At 44.3% G+C, this 20,959-nt stretch overlaps 1 protein-coding gene and 1 long non-coding RNA gene across 2 annotated transcripts in view; one reads left to right on the top strand and one right to left on the bottom strand.

Moving 5' to 3' along the window:
• The window catches only part of LOC140741738 (uncharacterized), a 109,275-nt gene extending 104,833 nt beyond the window's left edge, over window positions 1–4,442 (top strand). Inside the window, exon 4 of the long non-coding RNA XR_012102120.1 lies at window positions 4,412–4,442. This is a non-coding gene — a long non-coding RNA (uncharacterized lncRNA). The remainder of the gene's footprint in view (window positions 1–4,411) is intronic.
• The window catches only part of sema3bl (sema domain, immunoglobulin domain (Ig), short basic domain, secreted, (semaphorin) 3bl), a 211,601-nt gene that overhangs the window by 18,540 nt on the left and 172,102 nt on the right, over window positions 1–20,959 (bottom strand). Inside the window, exons 11-14 of the mRNA XM_073072062.1 lie at window positions 15,493–15,724; window positions 6,463–6,554; window positions 2,963–3,004; window positions 1,574–1,731 (exon numbers count right to left, since the gene is read on the bottom strand). Coding sequence (XP_072928163.1) covers window positions 1,574–1,731; window positions 2,963–3,004; window positions 6,463–6,554; window positions 15,493–15,724 — 524 coding nt within the window. The remainder of the gene's footprint in view (window positions 1–1,573; window positions 1,732–2,962; window positions 3,005–6,462; window positions 6,555–15,492; window positions 15,725–20,959) is intronic.

Here is a 20,959-nt window from a genome sequence, read left to right as displayed (position 1 = left end):
TGATGGAAGGTGTGGGGGGGGGGGGAATTTCAAAGGTAGTTTCTTTATACAGAGAGAGATAGGTGCACGGGATGTGCTGCCAGGGGTCGAGCTAGAGGTAGACAATTAGGCGCATTTAAGAAACTCTTAGATCAGTTCATTGATGATAGCAAAATGGAGGGCCATGTAGGAGGGAAGGGTTAGATTGATCTTAGAACGGGGTATAAGATTGGCACAACGCCATCGGTTGAAGGGTTCTGGACTGTACAGTTCAGAATCAGAATCTGGCATACACTGTGAAATTTGTTGTTATGCGGTAGCAATACATTGCAACACAATAATAAAAACAGTGAATTACTATATATATATGAAGACAAATTAAATAAGCAGTGCAAAAAGGTAGTAAGGTAGTTTTCATGGGTTCAATGTCCATTCAGAAACTTGATGGCAGAGGGACAGAGGGAAAGAAGTTGTTCTTGAATAGTTGTTGACTATGTATCTGTTCTATGTTCTAAAAGTTCCTGAAGTATTTCCATATCAATCTCCTTTGGAAACAGATCTAGTAAAAAATACTTTTTTCACGGATTAGCCCATAGAACAGGCATGGGCAAACTACGGCCCGCGGGCCATATGCGGCCCGTTAAGCTTTTTAATCCGGCCCGCAGAACTTGATGAAATTATATTAATAAACCTTGTTAACACCTCAGATCCATCCTGAGAATCGCCACAACAAAACTAAATCCAGACTTTGATGCGCTGGCTAAAAAGGGAGACCAACAACACTGTTCCCACTGAAATTAAAAATAAGTTTCTTCGTTGTGTTATGTAAAAAATGCATTTGAAAATATTTTTTTCAATAAGCCTTACATGTTACATGTCATTTCTGTTAAGTGATGGACATGAGTAGTGCGCAGGTGCACGTACGTTCTCAAAATAAAAAATGCGCTCCAGATCAAATAACGCGCTCCGCATACTGGCGCGCTGTCACTGTTCTGTCCTTCTGCTGGTCGTTGTGAGTTTTGGCACAGGGGACAATTGAATAAGAAGGAGCAGGACAAATAGACCTGCATCTCCTACCGCTTTTGAAATAAAGACAGTCAGGAGGAGAGTGATGATGATAATATCTTGAAGGATAACAGAATTTTCAGTGCTTTAAAATAATAACTGTTACTATTAAAAAAGCTGTATTTTATTCATTTAATTTTCAGTGTTTTAAAAGTTATTTCAATAAATAGCTAAATACCATGGGACTTCAAAGACAGATATTTTGTTGTAATGCATTTGTTCATTTTCAATTGAAATTAAAGCACATGTTTTCTACATATCCCATGATATTTTATTTTCTCTTATGAGGTGTATTACCAAAACACTCCGTCCATCTGCTCCTGGTCCGGCCCCCCTGTCAAATTTTAGAACCCTTTGTGGCCCACAAGTCAAAAAGTTTGCCCACCCCTGCCATAGAACGTGCATGAACAAATGCTCACAATTGTATCATTAGCAAAATCCATATATTGCATCCTCCCCAAATAGAATGCAGTACATTCCAAAGGACAGTGGAAGGGCTTCAGTTGTGACCTGGGGTCAGACAGGTTACCTCTTGGCAGCAGGCTGGTATTTGGTACAAGAGCTCCCATCCCACGCGCAGTAAGGGTCCCTGGCCAGGCAGCATTCGGCACAGGCACTGCCATATGTCTCACACTGATGGAGCTTCACTAGGGCCACCCCCATTCTGGAGGCAACATACAGCTGTTGCTGCAAAGAAGGAGAACAACAAGAATGTGTAGACAAGCAACATGGATGAAGATTCACCAGATATGGACTGGAGGAGAGATTGGATAGGTGGAACTTCGCTCACACAAGGCAGGCTACCCGTTTCAATTCAGCTTCCCATTCCTATTCTCACATGTCTGTCCATGGCCAGCTCTACTGCCATGATGAGGCCAATCTCAGGTTGGAGGAGCAGTGCTTCATATTTTGTCTTCATAGCCTCCAATAATGTCTCCCTTTCTCCCTTCACTCTTTATCCTTTCCCCATTCTGGTTACCCCTTCTGTTCTCCTCACCTGCCCATTATCTTCCTCTGGTTCCCCTCCTCCTTCCTTTCTTCTGTGGCCCACTATCCTCTTCTAGTAGATCCCTTCTTTTTCACCCCTTTACCTCTTCCACCTATCCCCTCCCAATTTCTTCATCCCTCCCTCTTCCACTCATCCACCCTCACCCTCATCTGGTGTCACCTTTCAAAGCTTGCATTTCTTCCCCTCCCTCACTTTCTTCTTCTAGCATCTTCCCCTTTCCTCTTCAGTCCTGATGAAGGCTCTCAGTCTGAACTGGCAACTGTTTATCCCCCTCCATATATATGGCTTGACTTTTTAAGTTCCTCCAGCATTTTGTGTGTGTTGTTCAAGATTTCCAGCATCTTCAGAATCGCTTGTGTTAGAAGGGGATGAACTTGTTTTCCTTGCAGCAGAGGAGGCTCAAAGGAACCTGATAGAGAGGTCTACAAAATTATAAAAGCTTTAGATAGGGTAGAGTTTAAGGAAATTTTCCACATGGCAGAGATGGGCATAGGTTTAAAGTGAGGAGTAAGAGGATTATAGGGGATCTGAGGAAGAGTTTTCTTCACCTGGAGGGTGATTGTGAACTAGAAAACACTGCTTGAGAAGGTGGTGGAAGAAGAGAATCCCCCAACAGTTCATAAACATCTATATAACCAGCAAGGCATAGTAGGCTATGAAACAAGTTTTGGTAAATGAAAATAGTAGAGTCGGGTGTCTGAGGGTCAGTATAGATATGGTGGGCCGAAGGGCTTGCTTTTATCTAAATTATCTAAATCAGGGGTTCCCGACCTAGGGTCCACAGACCCCTTGCTTAATGGAATTGGTCCAAGGCATAAGAAAAGTTGGGCACCCCGATCTAAACCTTCCGTGGCTTAAGAGCACCCAAAGGACAGAAAGGAAAGCAGGCCAGGGAACTGAGGTACTCACCCGCTTCACAGAGATCTCCATTGCTGTGATGGGATTTGAAACCTGCCAAAGTTAAAACAGAAGCTGTGATGAACATGATTAACTCTTTTTCCTTGGGAGTAATCTTGAAATTGGTTTTATCTCGGGGAAAAAGGTTGGCGGATAGGAGTTAGCAGCTTCAAATTCTGGGGATTAAAATCTCAGATGGCCTGTTTAGGGCCCAGAACATAGATACAATTATGATGAAGATAATTCAACTTTCTTAGGTGAAAGTAGATTGAGCAGATTTGGCACATCACCAGATATTCCAACAAACCTCTAGAGGCACTGTTGAAGGATCCTGACTCATTTGACAATTCCTACATGCATGAATACTGCAGAGGCTACAAAGTTTTGTAGAAACAGCCCATTCCATCATGGGCACAGCCCTCCCCTCTCTATTAACAACATGTTAATTTTCAGCTTCTTGAACTGACCTATGCAACCTTAATTCTTCCTTAGCAACAGAATGCTACAAACCACCTCTTGTGTTATGAAGGACTTGTTTCTGATTGCATTCATTTTCATACTAATACCTTGTTTTGCACAGTCTTTATCTTGGTTGCCTGGTAATTTATGTACAACTTATGTTCCGTGTGTTCTGCCCGCATGTGATGCTGGTGCAAACAAACTTTTCATTGTACCTCTGATCTTTCCCAGTGTCTGAGTAGGTTCAGCATGTCACCTAACACTTTGACAACTTCTATAGATGCACAGTGGAAAGTACGCTAACTGGTTGTATCACAGCCTGGGATGGAAAACGCCACTGCCCAGAAACAGAGAAGGCTACAAGAAGTGATGGATATAGCTCAGTCCATCACAGGTAAAACCCTTCCCACCACTGAGTACACTTACATGGAGCGCTGCCACATGCAAGCAACATCCATCATCGAAAACCCCATCATCCAGACCGTGCCCTCTTCTCACTACTATCACCAGGCTTGAGGTAGGAAGCCTTGGGCCCCACACCACCAGGTTCAGGAACAGTTCAATCATCGGGCTCTTGAACTGGCGTGGATAACTTCATTCACCTCTCCTCTGAACTGATTCTGTGGCCTACGGACTCACCTTCAGGGACTCTTTACAAATCATACTCTCAGTATTATTGTACCTTGCATATTGGTTGTTTGTCAGACTTTGACTGTTTATGTATGATTTTTATAAATTCTATCATTTTTTTTATAAATGCCTGTGAGAAAAGGAACCTCAAGGAAGTATTTGGTAATACATACGTACTTTGTTAATAAATTTACTTTGAACTTTGAGTTCAAGAGGAGGCGAAGCAAAGTTAAGATGGTGCTAAATGGCGACTCCTTTGTTTGCATCCTCTGAAGCAGCTCTATTTCCATTTTTAATAGCTTTCTTTTTCCCTTTCAGGGATCTTTTGAAGACCCTGACCTGGAGTTACACACTGACTTTAGTTCTTTGCAGGAACGGGACCTGTTCTAGGGGTTTCTAGGGGTTTCTAGGGGCTGTTGTTCAGCGCGTCAAGGATTCGGCCTGACACTCCGGCTCGGATTTGGAAGCCTAGGATCTTGGGGCTCTGGAGAAGGGCGGATCAAGAGTCAGTGTCATGGCAGGAGACCCGTGTGTCATTGGGGGAGTCGGAAAATCTACTGCTGTGTGCCCAAAGACCCGGGACCTTTGCGATCTTAGGAACAGAACTCTGAAAAAGTGACGTAATGGATTTTTAACATCATAAACCAGCGAGTTGTTTGTTATGGCTCCCCGCTCACTGGGAAAAATGGTGGCACCTCCTTCTCCTGTATTAGGGAGAGAGAGAACCTGCGGTATGTCGAATACCGGGTGAAATGTGAAGTCTTTGGAGTAACTGTGTCTTTGCTGTTGCTTTGCTCACGCTTGAGTGCTCGGTGATGGCGCCAATGTTTTTCTTGTTGGTGGGGGGAAGGGGGATTGTTGCTTGCTGCCGTTTACACACTGGAGGGACGGGAGCTGGGGGAGACGTTGGGCTTTTTACGTTTCACTGTCGTTCATTGTTTGGGGCACTTCTCTGTACATATCAGTACTGTCAGGTACTGTGCAAAAATCTTAGGCACACATATATAAAGGTGGGTTCCTAAGACTTTTGCACAAAACTGGACTGCTGCTGCAGCTGTAGAAAAAGCATGTGTGAGTGATGATAAACCTGATTCTGATATGTGTCTCTATTGTGGACTGAGGTGTGGGAAGGGGACAGGGAGAGGGGAATTGTGGTTTGGAAAGGGGGGATAGGCGAGGGAGTGGAAAGCACCTCAGAGGCATTCTGTAATGATCGATAAACCAAATGTTTGGAATCAAATGACCTTGCCTGGTGTCTCAGGGCTGGCTGCATCTTATGCCACTCCATGCCACTAGCTCTCCTTCTGTGCCACCTGTCCTACACCCCTCCTGTAGCACTCCGCCCTCACCATTCCCAAGAACCTTTGCTTCTGCCAGAAGTGGGGGGGGTGGGATGAAGCTTCTGCCAGCTCTCCACTCCAGATTGACAAATACAGAACCATGCAAAAGTTTTAGGTACCCTAGCTATATACATGTGCCTAAGACTTTTGCACATAGAAATATAGAAACATAGAAAATAGGTGCAGGAGTAGGCCCTTCGGCCCTTCGAGCCTGCACCGCCATTCAGTATGATCATGGCTGATCATCCAACTCAGAACCCTGTACCTGCTTTCTCTCCATACCCCCTGATCCCTTTAGCCACAAGGGCCATATCTAACTTCCTCTTAAATATAGCCAATGAACCGGCCTCAACTGTTTCCTGTGGCAGAGAATTCCACAGATTCACCACTCTCTGTGTGAAGAAGTTTTTCCTCATCTCGGTCCTAAAAGGCTTCTCCATTATCCTTAAACTGTGACCCCTCGTTCTGGACTTCCCCAACATCAGAAACAATCTTCCTGCATCTAGCCTGTCCAATCCCTTCAGAATTTTATACGTTTCAATAAGATCCCCCCTCAGTCTTCTAAATTCCAGTGAGTATAAGCCTAGTCGATCCAGTCTTTCTTCATATGAAAGTCCTGCCATCCCAGGAATCAATCTGGTGAACCTTCTTTGTACTCCCTCTATGGCAAGAATGTCTTTCCTCAGATTAGGGGACCAAAACTGCACACAATACTCTAGGTGTGGTCTCACCGAGGCCTTGTACAACTGCAGTAGAACCTCCCTGCTCCTGAACAGTGCTGCAGAACCAAATAGCTCCATCTCACAATGAAGGGATCAGCCATTCAGCATCGAGGTAAAACGTTTTTTCACACAGAAAGTGAATAGCCTTTGGAATTCTTTGAGCAAAACGCCTCTAGACAGGAGACTGATAGATTTCTAAATACCGCGGGGAACCGAGGGGTGTGAAGTTAAAGCAGGAAAGTGGGCCAAGGTTGAAAATCACCTATGCTCTTATTGGATAGGGAGCAGGAACATCTGCCCAAATAATTATTTCTGCTTCTATTTCATGTATATTGTTACAATCTAATAACAATATGAGTACCTTGAACACCTGGAGTTCCTCCAGAATCACCTCCTCACTCTGAACAGCATTCCCCTTCCGCAGGGCAATTGTCTTCAGTATCATTCCAGTATCTGCAGGGGAAGAGAACACCAGCTCCCTCACAAATGCGACTTAGTCAGAGCAGAGAAATACGTATTATCACACACAAAATGCTGGAGGAGCTCAGCAGGCCAGGCAGAGGACCTTTAATCAGGACTGGAAAGGAAAGGAGCCAGAATAAGAAGGGAGGGGAGGGGACGCAAAGGTGAACGAAGTAAAAGGAGATATGTGAAGCCAGGAGAGGGGTAAAGATAGGTGGGTGGAGGGGGGGGGGGGAACGAAGGGAGAAGTATGGAGATGGTAGGTGGGAAAGGTAAAGGGCTGAAGAAGAAGATGTCTGATAGGAGAGAAGAGTGGATCGTGCGAGAAAGGGAAGGGGGAGGGCATGATAGGCAGGTGAAGAGAAGAGAAGGAGGTAAGGCAGGAGCCAGTATGGAGAATGGAAAAGGAGAAAAAGGGAAAGGTGGGAGATTGGAGAAATTATGCCATCAGGTCGGAGGCTACCCAAACTGAATATCACTTTTTGAGTTCCCACAACCTGATATTCTGCTGTTTCTTTGCCTCCTGAATTCCTCCTCATCTCTGTTCTAAAGGGACATCCTTATATTCTGAGGTTCTGTCTTCTGTTCCTAGAATCTCCCACATCCTCTCCATGTCCACTCTATCTTGTCCTTACAATATTCGGTCCCTGTATAATCTGGTAGTGTGGTGGCATGGAGACATGTCTCTACCAAAAATGGTGTAAGGCACTCCTTCCCGTCACTGTTCTGCAGGTCACCCTTGTGCAAGGTGTTGCACTTGCTCAGTTCCCTGATCAGGGTCACCTGAAGCTATGGCAGCAGGTGGTGGATGGTCAAGTGAGCAGCTGATGTATATCACAGATATATGATGTATATCTGATGTATATCCCGGTTATGTGACCACTGATACCAGGTTAACAGTCTATGAAGAGTATTGATAATGGCTGGGGTCACCTGCTTTGTAAAGACAGTACCACTTCTATAGAAAAAATTTCCAAGAACAATCATGGTCATGGATCGCTCGTGTCAAACAACACGGCACACAATGGTGATGATGATAATAAAAGTGATAAATAGAAAGATGCTGGTCAGACACATCTCAGTGGGGGAAGAGAATGCAACTGAAGGACAGTGGGGGCTGGGGGCAAGTGGAACATGAAGGAGGGAGAAAAGGTGGGTTACCTGACATTGGAAAATTCAGTGTTCATACCACTAAGTTGTAGACTGCCCAGATGGAAGATGAGGTGTTGTTCTCAACCATTAACCACCATTGAGGACATTTTCAAAAGGCAATGCCTAAAGGGCCCTCACCACACAGGACATGTTCTCTTCTCATTACGATCATCAGAGAGCAGATACAGGAGCCTAAAGACACACACTTAATGGTTTAGAAACACTTTCTTCTCTCCACCATCAGGTTTCTGAATGGTCCATGACACTACCACACAATTTTACTCTCTTTTAGCATTACTTATTGACATATTTTTAATATTTCTTATTGTAATGCGGTAATTTTTACTATTTTATTTATTTATTGAGAAACAGCATGAAATAGGCCCTTTGAGCCACACTGCACAGCAATCCCACAATTCAATCCTAGCCTAATCATGTAACAACTTACAGTGACCAATTAACCTACCAGCTAGTAAGAATTCAGACTGTGGGAGGAAATCAGAGCACCCAGAGGAAACCCATGCAGTCACAGGGAGAACTTAAAAACTCTTTACAGGCAGCGGTGGGAATTGAACCTGTATCACCGTGGTGAACTAATATACCTGTCTGGACACGCCCCCCTGCTGACTGCTCCTGTGGCTCCTCCCACTGACCGTGGCTCCTCCCACGGACCCCGGTATAAAGGCGATTGGGGACTCCGCCCCGGCCTCAGTCTCCAGGATGCAGTGTGGTGGTCAACTGCTGCTTGTTCTTTCTTCCAGCCAATAGAAAGTCTATATCTCGCCTCACGTCTCGGAGAGTTATTGATGGTGCATCAATCACCTGAACTTTAAAGTGTTGTGCTAACCACTATGCTGTTGTGCCACCACAAGATCATGGGGTGTTATCTGACCTGCTCCCTCGTCAGGGAGAGTCTGCCTTGGGAGTATTGCTCTGTAGTTGCCACAATATAACAAATTTCATGACTACAGCATGTCAGTGATAATAAACCTGATTCTGATTCTGAACTGGAAGTTGGCCATGAGGATCAACTTTATTTGCCCTATACTGTGCAATTACATGTATTAGGAATTTGGTGTAGTGTGTCGGTCAGGGTGTGATGAAACAAAGACAAAACAACATTCAGTAATTATAAAGAAACCTCCACACACGAAATTCTGGAGGAACTCAGAAGGTCAGGCAGCATCTATGGAATTAAACAAACAGTCAACATTTCGGGCAGAAACCCTTCGTCACGACTGAGAAGGAAAGGGGAAGACACCAGACTAAAAAGATGGGGGGAGGGGAATGAGGCTGGCTCGAAGGTGATAGGTGAAGCCAGGTGGGTGGAAAGGTCAATGGCTGGAAAAGAAGGAATCTGATAGGAGGAGAGAGCTGACCATAGGAGAAAGAGAAGGGGGTAGTAATGGGCAAGTGAGAAGAGGTAAAATGTCAGAGCGGGGAATAGAGGAAGGGGGAGGTGGGAAAATTTGTCTACCGGAAGGAGACATCAATATTCATCTCATCAGTATGGAGGTTATTAGACAGAAAACTGATTCTTTTCTGCTGAATGTCTAAAGGATACCAAGAAGACAAATGACCAACACACACAGCCACTGCACAGTATTTATAAAATGCAGAGGCAGATATATTTATACAAGAACTTTGGAACCAAGTAAATCCTGAATAGATTTTGCTGTTAGCATACTGAGTCATCAGCTGTGGGGGTCACGCCGAGCACTAGTCTTGTTCTCTTACAGCAATTCTTAGTTTGTTCAGTTTGACATTTCTGGAGCTAGGAAATGACATTCCTTCACTGTGTTTTAACAAAGAGCCCTCAGTGAGGGAACAATTCACGGGACAGCCTTGGCAGCAGTAAGAAGGCTCAGGCTTTTACTAATCTCAATGGAGGATGCCCTGAAGCAGCACCGGACCACGTTAAATATCCCGCCAAGAGCTCGGGTGGGGGCGGAGGGGGTGCGTGTTGTTTGGTTGTAAGAAGGTAGGCTGCTGCACACAGCAACCACAATTTGCCAACCCAGTACAGGTGGAGACAAGGGATACTGTTTGGATGACCTTGGAAAATTATTCCACAAATGTCAAAGTTTAATGATGCGGACAAGGGGCTTATGGAATTAAATTGTCCATTGATAGAATCTCTTCTCTGGTCAATAAACAAGCCACGAGCTTGTGTGAGGGAAAATAGACTCACTACTTGGACTCAAAAGAAATTGAACCATATTTAACTGAGTGAAGACTTATTCTCCCTTAAATTAGTCAGAGTATTAAAAACGTGGGTAATAACAATAAGGGGTTTATGGAGCTCGTCAGCCTGGGAAGGCAGTCCATCTAAGAAAGGGAAAACTCTGATTTCAAACCTCCGCTGCCTTGTGGCCATACCCACTCATGGGAAAAGCTTCGGGAGTAAACCCTGAAGACAAATCTGGAGCTGGAGTCCCTAAGCCAGTCCAATGTTGTCTTCAACCTTGCTCTGGCAACTCCTGCGACGTCACTGGCGCCAAGCTGTATCGACCCTTGCCCTTCCCTTGGACAACATCGGTGGCGTGGAGAGGGGAGACTTGCTGCATGGGCAACTGCCGGTCTTCCATAAAACGTTGCCCAGGCCTGCGCCCTGGAGAGGCTGAGACAAGACTTTCCAGGCGCAGATCCATGGTCTCGCGAGACTGACGGATGCCATCCATCCATCCAATCCAACGATAATGGGCAACACCACCCTCTCACACAGAAACATCACAAATTGTTTCTCATTGGTCACGACTTCAATATTCAAAGAAGCATGCAAAACGGGCAACTGTGTACACAGCAAGATTCCACTGACATCACGGGATGATTCACCGGTTCCAAGGGCAGCGAGGTAGCATAATGCTTCTCAGCGCCAGCGACCCGGTTTCAATTGTGTCGCTATCTGCAAGGAGTTTGCATGTTCTCCCCATGGCCCTGTGGGTTTCCTCTGGGTGCTCCGAGTTCCTCTCACATTCCAAGGATGTGCAGGTTGTAAGCTGTCACCGTGCTATGTCAGTGCACTTGCGGGCTGCCCCCAGTACATCTTCTCACTGGGTTGGTTGTTGACACAAACGATGCATTTCACTGTATGTTCTGACGTTTCAATGTGCACGTGCAAATAAAGTCAATCTGTTTATGTTTTCTTGGCAGAGTTGATTGTGCAAAGTGGGATATTGATCCGGGAAACCTCAGCTACTCTTTATACTAATTATATCAGCCTTTGTAAACCTTCATTTGCCATATACTTTGAAAGAGAAAGCCTCTGGCAGAATATTTTGTCCTCATTGTTGCTCAGGTTAATGTGATCAAAGCCTGGGCTTCCATCTGAAGCTCCCAATTTCAGAACTGACAGTTACACCCACCCTGCCACGGATGATACGATGCACGAACAGGTTATTAGGCAAGCCTACAGAAGATTATAGCTGAAACTCAACAATGCACAGTGCTAGTAGAAGAATTAAAGATGTAGAATACTTTCTAAATGGAGAGAAAATTCAAAAATCTGAGGTGTAAAGGAACTTGGAAGTCCTCATACAGCATTTCTTAAAGGTTAATTTGCAGGTTGAGCCAGTGATGAGGAAGGCAAGCGTGCCATTAGCATTCATTTCAAGAAGACTAGAATATAAAAGCAAGTTTGTAATGTTGAGGCTGTTTACGGCACTGGTGAGGCCTCACTTGGAGTTTTGGGCCTCATCTAAGAAAGGATCTGCTGACATTGGAGAGGGCTCAAAGGAGGTTCACAAAAATGATTCTGAGACTGAAAGGCTTATCAAATGAATGCTTGACGACTCTGGGCCTGTACTCACTGGAATCCAGAAGAATGCGGGGGGGGAGGGTGGATCTCATTCAAACCTATCGAATACTGTATTGAAAGGCCTTGATGGAGTGGAGGTGGAGGGGATGTTTCCTATGGAGGGGCAGTCTAAGACCAGAGGACACAGCCTCTGAATAAAGGGATGCCCATTTAGAGCAAAGATGAGAATGAATTTCTTCAGCCAGAGAGTGGTGAATCTGTGGAATTCATTGCCACTGGCAGCTATGGAGGCTGAGTCATTGTGTATAATTATGGCAGAGGTTGATAGATTCTCGATTAGTCAGGGCATGATGAGATATGGGGAGAAGGCAGGAGATTGGGGCTGGGAGGGAAATAGATCAGCCATGACGAAATGGAGGAGCAGACTCAATGAGCTAAGTGGCCTGATTCTGTTCCTTATGGTCTTTGTAGATATATAAATGCATAGTTTGGGGTCAGATAGACATCAAACAGACATAATGCTCTCATACACGCCATGCATAACACTCGTATACACTCCGCTTAAATGCACCACCCATAAACACATTGCCCCGACTCACCAAGCACACTCCGTATCAAACAAGACACCATTCCACACAGTCCCATGCAGCACAAACTTCATGTCTACAGTCCAGAATTTGGGGCAGAGGTTCCAGTTGGGAGGGGAACCATTTATAATGAACCTGAGGGATACCTTCAAGATTCAAGACCTAATCTTGAATCTTGAACATTTAAAAGGGGATCTGAGGGGCAACTTCTACTACACAGAGGGTGTGAGTATATAGAACGAGCTGCCAGAGGAAGTGGTTGAGGCAGGTATAGCAGTATCATGAGGAATCACATGGATAGGTACAGGAAGGGTAGGGCTGAGAGAGATATAAGTCAAATGCAGTCCTAATTAGGTGGGCTGTCTGGTCAGCATGGGCTGGTTAGATTGAGAGGCCTGTACCCATGCTATAAGGCCCCAAAACTCTAAAGATGAATGCTTAGTACAAATCCGTGCACAATAAAAAGAGAACCCATTCTGGATAATGTTACACTCAATCAAAGAGCTCCATACTGGTCAACCCTCGTGTATGCAGTTCAAATATGAGTGTTACCACACTGCAGAGCTCCCGTGTGTGACTGTTGTCCGAGCCTGCTTAAGTATAACCCAAGTATTATGCATTCTTCATTATCTTTCTGCCCTTTCTAATAACTTATGTAATGAAATACTGATCCAGAAATCCACACAAGAAGAGGTAAAGGAGTTTTTAATTAAATTGGGTGTTATGGTAGGTAAAGATGCTGAAATTTCATGTCAGAGTTCAGCACAGGGTCCCAGCAGAGATGTAGTTCAGGAGCAGTGGGTTAAATACAACATGACTCTCCCACAAACTGGCTCTGAACCAAGGAATTCTGATTTAACTGCACCAATATGACATCCTGTCTGTTGGTTTAGCCCACAGCCCTGGAAACAGCAGGGAAGGATCCTCTAGTTTAGAAGTTAATGACTAATTTTCCACATGGGCTCTAAAGAATAAAGATTAGCAACACATACAACAAGCTGGAGGAGCTCAGCAGGTCGGGCAGCATCTGTGGAAACGAGCAGCAAACGTTTCGGGCTGAGACCCAGCTTGTTGTACGTGTTGCTTTGACCCCCGCGTCTGCAGTGTACTTTGTGTTAAAGATAAAGATTAGACTTATTTGTCACGTGTACATCAAAACATCGAAACATGGAGTGAAATGGGTCGCGTGCATCAAACCCAGTCAGTGAGGGTTGTGCTGGGCAGCCGACAAGTGTCACTATGGTCCTGGCGCCAGATAGCATGCCCACAACTCACTAACCCTAATCATACATCGTTGAGCTGTGAGAAGAAACCGTAGCACCTGGGGGAAACCCACACAGTCACAGAAAGAATGTACAAACTCCTTTCAGGTAGTGGCAGGAACTGAACCCCAGTCAGTGATCACTGGCGCTGTTTTGTCGAGTCAATAACTGAGACATATGAAATCATGCAGGCCAAAATCCCAGAGAAACAGGACTGCAACTGCTTTGCTGATAAGAACCAAATGCAGTCAAATAGGACGAGCTCCAGTAGGTCCCTTGGTCAGCATAGATGAGTTGGGCCAAATGGCCTGTTTCTGTGCTGTGTAAGTCTATGTCATTCAAAACCACCTAAGGGCACTGCACACTGAGATGCCGTCTCCAACGCAGCTAGCTAATTGCATATGCAAAGACCTCGTAACAGGCAGTGGACAAACAATGGGCTAATTTCATCATCTTGCTTGAGGGATAAATACAGGAAGAAATTCTTCAGATAATGCTGCAAAACTTTGCCTTTTTTCCTAGGGCAGATATGGCCAATATGAGGGGATATCACTTTAAGGTGATTAGAGGTAAATAATGTGGAACAGCATTTTGACTCAAGAATTTGGAAACCATTGCCTGCAAATGTGTTGAGGGCTGGTTCCACTTCGGCCTTTAAGAGGGAATTGGATATATATATCTGTTGAAGAAAATTTTGCAAGACTGTGGAGAAATGTCTGGTGGATAGAATGAATGAGTTGCTAAATTGAAGAGCTTGCCATTGATGTAATGAGACAAATGTCCCCCTTCCCTGGTACAGTGGTTCTTTAAAGATGGGCATTGATCGCTTGGTAGAACGGACTTATACAGAGCATAGTACAATACACCTCCAAGAGGACCACAGCCTTGTCGTTGAGTTTGGAGATTTGCATTCCTCAATGACCCAGAGAGCTGGAGTCAATGTTCTATGCTTTGGATCTTGGTAGGGTCACCCATGACAAACAGGTCAAAGGGTAGAGGTCAGTCTAAGAGTCCACTGGTCCTCCAGGTTCAGGGGTTCAGCTCAGGGCTAACAACCCTGACTGGAAAAACTAAATTGTTACGGAAACAGCAATGAAGAGTCCTTCTACATCTGAGTGCGATGGTATTCCTGAGGCTCCAACTGGAACTTGCATAATTGACAGTAGTGAAAACTGAGAGGAAGCTACTGAAGTGATGAAGGAAGCCCTGAACATCGCCAGAGTTGGAGGACCTTCGTTGTTGCCCTAAATGCCAGTGAGTAAGTAACAGCGATACAGCAGAGGATAATGTTGTACATTATACTGCCTATAATATCAGCACTAAACTTTTTCTGCCTGTACATAGTCCATATCACTCCATTCCCTATATATTCTTGTGTCTATTTAAAAGTCTCATAAATGTCATTCTCATATCAGCTTTCTCAAGCAGTTTTATTTTTACCATTCTCTCTGTAAAAATTATCTATACCACTCATCTCCTGTAAGCTTCTCTCCCACACACCTTAAATTTATGTCCTCCAGTATGTAACATTTCTGTTCTGGGGAATAGATTCTGATGGGTTACCCTCTCTTATTTAGTGGGGTGGAAATAAATCTCTACCAAAGGAGGTGTAAGGTGCTCCTTCCCTCTGCTAGCCTGCAGGCCACCCTTGGGCAAGGTGTAGTACCTGCTTAGCCCCCAATCAGGGCATGTGAAGCCATGGGACCAGGTGGTGGATGGTCGTATGAGCAGCTGGTGCAGATCACAAGTCCTGGTTACATGACCACTGACGCCAGAAAGACAATCTCCAAAGAATATTGCTAATGGCTGGGATCACCTGTCTTGGAAAGACACTGCCAGAAGAAGGCTATGGCAAACTAATTCTGTACAAAACTTAGCTAGGAACAATCATGGCCAGGAACCCTCTCTTAACTTGATAAACTTCTTTCAGGTCTTCTCTCAACCTCCAATGCTCCAGAGAAAATAATCCAAGTTAGTCCAATTTCTCCTTCATTTTTATCCCATGCAGTTTGAACCACTGTGACTAATCGGACCCTGATCCAAGCAGCATGTAACAACCTCTCCTGACGAAGGGTCTCGGCCCGAAACGTCGACAGCGCTTCTCCCTATCAATGCTGCCTGGCCTGCTGTGTTCCACCAGCGTTTTGTGTGTGTTGCAGCATGTAACAAACCTGTCCCGATGAACATGACGTCATACTGTCCATCTTCCGCCTCCACCCGGTCCACGACTATCTGGGTCATCTTGAACTGGACGTTGGTTTTGATGAGCACAGGGTGCTGGTTTATCGGGTATACAGAATGGAACATCAGCGGGTGACTGCGGGCGAAGTGCAGGACATCGTCCGGGTAGTCCTTGGTGCTGGTGTATCGGCGACTGGGCTGCGTGGTGATTTTGCTGGGGCACTGTTGAAGGAGACAGGACAACGACAGTGAAAGGAGAGGTGGTTGTAACATCCACAAACAGCAGGATGCAAAAGAAATGTAATATAGAGGTGTGTTTGTTGGTGGTTTAAGCTGCGGACAACTGCTCGAGAGACCTGTACTAATTCAGATAGATTTCAAATATGACCGGATTCTTAGCAGTGGGGAGGAACAGAGGGATCTTGGGTTCCATGTGCATAGATCGCATAAAAGTTGACTGGGTTGTTAAGATGGCATACAGTGTGTTGGCCTTCGTTAGCCAGGGGACTGAGTTTCAGAGACACAAAGTAAGGTTGCAGCTCAATAAAAACCTGGTTAGACCACACTTGGAACATAGTGTTCAGTTCCTTGTTGCCTCATTATGGGAAGGATGTAGAAGCTTTAGAGAGGGTGCAGAAGAGGTTTACCAGGATGCTGCATTAACTAGAAGCCATGTCTCATAAAGCAAGGTTGAGTAAACTAGGTATTTTCTACGTGGAGCAAAGGAGGGTGAGAGGTAACTTGGTAGAGGTGAACAAATTTATAAGAGGCATAGATAGATTGGTCACCCAGAAACTTCTTCCCAGGGCAGTAATGGCTAATACAAGAGAGCTTAATTTTAAGGTGATTTGAGGAAAGTTTGGGGGGAATATCAGAGGTAAGTGCTTTACACAGAGTGGTGGGTGTGTGGAACGTGCTGCCAGGGATGATGATGGAGGCAGATACATTAGGGGCATTTAGGAAACTCTTAGGCACACGGATGATAGAAAAATGGAGGGCTATGTAGGAGGGAAGGGTTGGATTGACCTGAGAAAGTTAAAATGTTGGTTAAAAAGTAGGCAGACATTAAGGCTAAAGGGCCTGTAATATGCTATAATATTCTATGTTCTATATTAAAGCCCACAAGGGTAGCTGAGGATTGGAATGTCATTAACTTAGATAAATTATGAAGTTGGAAGTCTTTCTAACATTAAAGATCAACTTTACTCACCATTTACATTTGCATGTTAGGAATTTGTTAATGGTGTACTGTTGTGACATGCATCAATTCAATAATTATGAAGAATAAAAAATAATCTAGAGGTTAAAGTATAGACATGGAAAAAAGGTGCATAAATACCAGCATGTAGTTACAATAGAATTAACAATATAAAAAACAAAGTTTCAAGTTTTTACAGTGCAGTGAAGTTGCTGAGGTAATACAGAGGGGTAGGGCTAACTTGAATGCTTGAGCAGATTAATTGCCTGGGGGAATAAACTTTTAAGAAGGAATGGGGTTTTGATTTTAATAGCCCTATAGTGTTTTCCAGGTGGGAGCTTTAGGAAAAGGCAGTTTACAAGGTGGGTAGTGGCTGCAAAGGTTGCTCCTGCCCGCTTCTTTGGCTTGGATGCAGGACAAAGCAAACCCATAGGATTGCTATTTTTAAACAAAAAATAATGCACCTAATTACTGACTTTGCATGTCCCAGTTGACGCTCACCAATAATTAGCAACGCACCACAGAAAGCATTCAATCCAGATGCATCACGGCTCGGTATGACAACTTCTTTGCCCAAGACCGCAAGAAATTGCAGACAGCTGTGGGACACAACCCAGTGCATCACCAAAACCAGCCTCACCTCCATGTACTCTGTCTACACATCCTGCTGCCATGGGAAAGCAGCCAACAGATTCAAATATCACTCCCATCTGGGCATTCTCTCTTCCCCCTCTTTCCATCAGGCAGAAGTACAAAAGATAGAAAGCACAGACCACCAGGCACAAGGGCAACTTCTATCCCATTGTTATAAACTATTAAATGACCTCTCGTATGATAAAGATGAACACTTGACCTTACAATCAACCTTGTCGTGGTCTTTGCTCCTTTTTGTCCACATGCACCACACTTTGCTACTGTACCTAGCACTATATTCTACATATCTGCATTCGGGCAGATGGAGCTCGTGGTCAGCTCAAATCTCCACTGCTCTGCGGCTATACCCACTCATGGGGAAGGCTTCAGCAGTAAACCTCAAGGAGAAACCCGGAGCTGGAGTCCCTAAGGCAGTCTTGCTTTGAGTTCCACACTGACTGAAAACTCTTACAGTGCCACTGGGTCTCTGCTGTTCCTTTGGAATCATCATTTGTGTGGAGAGGGTGAGCCTGCTACATGGGCATCAGCTTGCTCTCCAGATTATACTGCCCTGGCTTGCATAGACAGTAGGACACTACATCCATGGTCAACCCCCAACCAATGGAGGGCCTCATATAATGCATTCTCTTGTAATGATTTGCTGGAAATACCCAGTAGACCGAGCAGCATCTGCATTCTGTATTTTCTTGTGGCTTTCTATTTGCATTGTCTTATTTAAGCTTTGAAATGATCTATCTGGATGGCATGCAAATCAAAGTTTTACTGTATCTTGGTGACAATAATAGATAATCACAATGACTACTTCCATTAAACCAACAAAGGCAAAACAGATATTCAGGTTATTTGGTACATTTGATAATATTAAAACAAGTTCTTGAAAACTGAAGTTCATTGACTAATTTTGGAAAGAACTGAATGAATATCAGGTAGTGCCACTCATGGGAATAGGTTTAAGATGGTGTTGGTGAATTTCTGGCTGACGGCCAATAAAACAAAGAAAACAAACAAATATTTTGTTAACCACTCTTTTTTTAATGGTAAACAATAATGGCAAACAACAGCCTGTAACTTGCCTTTGTACTTGGAGGCAATTCAATGTGGCAGAACCGAGGCAAGGCAAGGCAGTGAGCCCATCACGGAAAGTGAGGAAGACCCAAGGTTCAATCAATTTAAGTGCCGGGCCAAACTGAAAAGGTCGGGTACAGGCCTAATCGAGGCAACAGGGTCCAAGCCCCAGGGTATATCAAAGTGACTGAACCAGACGTTTGGATGATGATTTAGGCACCAGGCCAGATTAAAAAGGTCAGGGTGTTGGGACCCAAGGTGAGGGATGGCTTGTTGCTCCCCTCCATACTGAACTAAGGGTCTGGGGACGTACTCCCCGTGGACTTCAATTTAGAACATTATTTGCTTGCGTTTATTGTTTACGTGATTTGTTTTTTCTCTCTGTGCATATTGGGTGTTTGATGGTCTTGGGTTTCTTTGTTTTGTGACTCCCTGTAAGAAGATGAATCACAAGGTTGTATAATGTATATGTACTTTGTTAATCAAATCAAATCAAGTTTAATTATTATTCAAACCATACATAGATACAGCTGAATGTGACAGCGTTCCTCTGGGGCCAAGATGCAAAACATTCAAAATAGCAAGCAAACATTCAAAAATAGTGAGTAACGTAGTTCAAAACAGCGAGTAAAAAGCATATTCACTTGAAAAAAAAAATGCAGGGTCTAGGATCCTGAGCAACAATGTCCAGCAATCGATGGTACAGTCTCCCGGCAATGTAAAGATGTACCCAGTCCAGCTTGTCATTCCACCATTTGAACACTGGAGGGCAGCACAGACGGGAGAGGACAGGCCCCAGCTGAGCGCGGATGCCATGCTGTAACGCTTCCGCGTCTCTCACCTGGTCTGCAATGGCAGGCAAGCCCGAGGCTTGAGGCCTGGTCCATGCTACAACCGAGGCTATGCAGCTCCCATGACATCTGTCCCTCCACCAGACAAGGGAACAGACCTGCATCAGCTTACATTATCACTGTCCAACAGAGTCTTGCGATTGCAAGTGAAATGTCCAAGACAATCTCCCAAGGTTATATTTCACTAACTTCAATGTTTCCGACTAGTGGGCAGTAGCACGGTCTACAGCCAGCAACTCTATACCCAAACCGGTTTGTCTGACATCTCGGTGGGATCCTCCGATTTACTGAACCAGCTCCTTCAATACCTCAGCCAGCTCCCTCTCCTCCATCCTGGCCAGCCCCTTCGACACCTCGACTGGCTCCTCTGCCAACACCAGTCCAGCTACCCCAATGAATGAGTAGTTCACTGATGAAGTAACCCTGAAGTACCTGATGTTCTTGGAATAGAATTATCTTTGGATTGTAAAAAACAAATTTTATAAAGAAAAAAGCCCCTGAGAGACTGCCGCATTCACAGGTGCTGCCCTTTTACTGGAAGTTTTAATGAATATACTTTGAACTTTATCAACTGATTAACAAATAAAGTTCAACGGTAAGGAATGCAAGGTGTATGGAAGGACGAATACGGAGGTCATCTAGAAGGTGTGGTGTAGAAGGTAAAAGGGAGCTTGGGATATACCGTAGATGTCGGATTATAAGCCGCTACTTTTTTCCAGCATTTTGAACAGCTTTGAACACTACGGCCTTTACTACGGTGCGGCTAATGCATGATTCTTTTTCATGCCGCCAAAAACATTTTGCCTCGTAACAGTAGACCAATAAAATTGATGAGTAGTTCACAGAGGTCCAATGAAATTGTACGATAAATCAAGCGCACTTTCACAATTAAATTATTGTAAATCAGTCATTTGTACTCACCCTCATCAACATGGAAAACACTCGAAGAAAAGCATTGTGCTGCCTTTATGGCAGTTATTTAGTTTATAATATTTTCGCTTAGTAATTCATTTGTTAGTTAAAGTTAGAAGTGTTTTAACTATATTTGTTTTCTGTACTACATCCCGGGATGCTATGACGTCACACTCGGTTTCGCCGCGTCTTGTGGGAAAATGCCGGTTTGCGATAAACGGGAAGGCGGGGGGCGAGCGGCGGAGCCAAAACGCTGCTTTTAAGTTAAAGGCGATCAATAACTTTTCCTGGTAGGCTGCAGTATATATATTTTTTACCAGTCGTTAGGAGATATTGGAATGTTGTTCAGTAAAAAAGTATACGCAACGTATATTTAAAAGTAGCCGAGTTAGAGGCACGGTTCGAAAAAAAGCATTTGCAATATGTATTTGTTTATGTTACCATATGGATTTAATTAAAAGTTAAAAAATCCTCACGTGTAATATCTTTCTGTGTAAATATCTCATATTACAACGTGGGACACCTGCGGCCGAAAATCCGGTGCGGCCTAAAATCCGGTGCGGCTTGTACAAGTACAAAATTGATTTTATTTCTAAAATTAGAGCCAGCGGCTTTTAATCAGGTGTGCTCTGTAGTGCGAAATCTACGGTAAGTACAATAAACTTTTGCCAAAGGTTATCAAAGCCACCAAAAAACAAGTAGGCTGTGTGCTTGAGGATATGACCAGCACAGTGGATAGAGGGGAACAGATGGATTTTATATTGAATGGCTCAATGG

The sequence above is a fragment of the Hemitrygon akajei genome, chromosome 19, assembly GCF_048418815.1.
Source record: "Hemitrygon akajei chromosome 19, sHemAka1.3, whole genome shotgun sequence".
Lineage (NCBI taxonomy): Eukaryota > Metazoa > Chordata > Chondrichthyes > Myliobatiformes > Dasyatidae > Hemitrygon > Hemitrygon akajei.
This window is presented reverse-complemented; position numbering and strand designations above follow the sequence as displayed.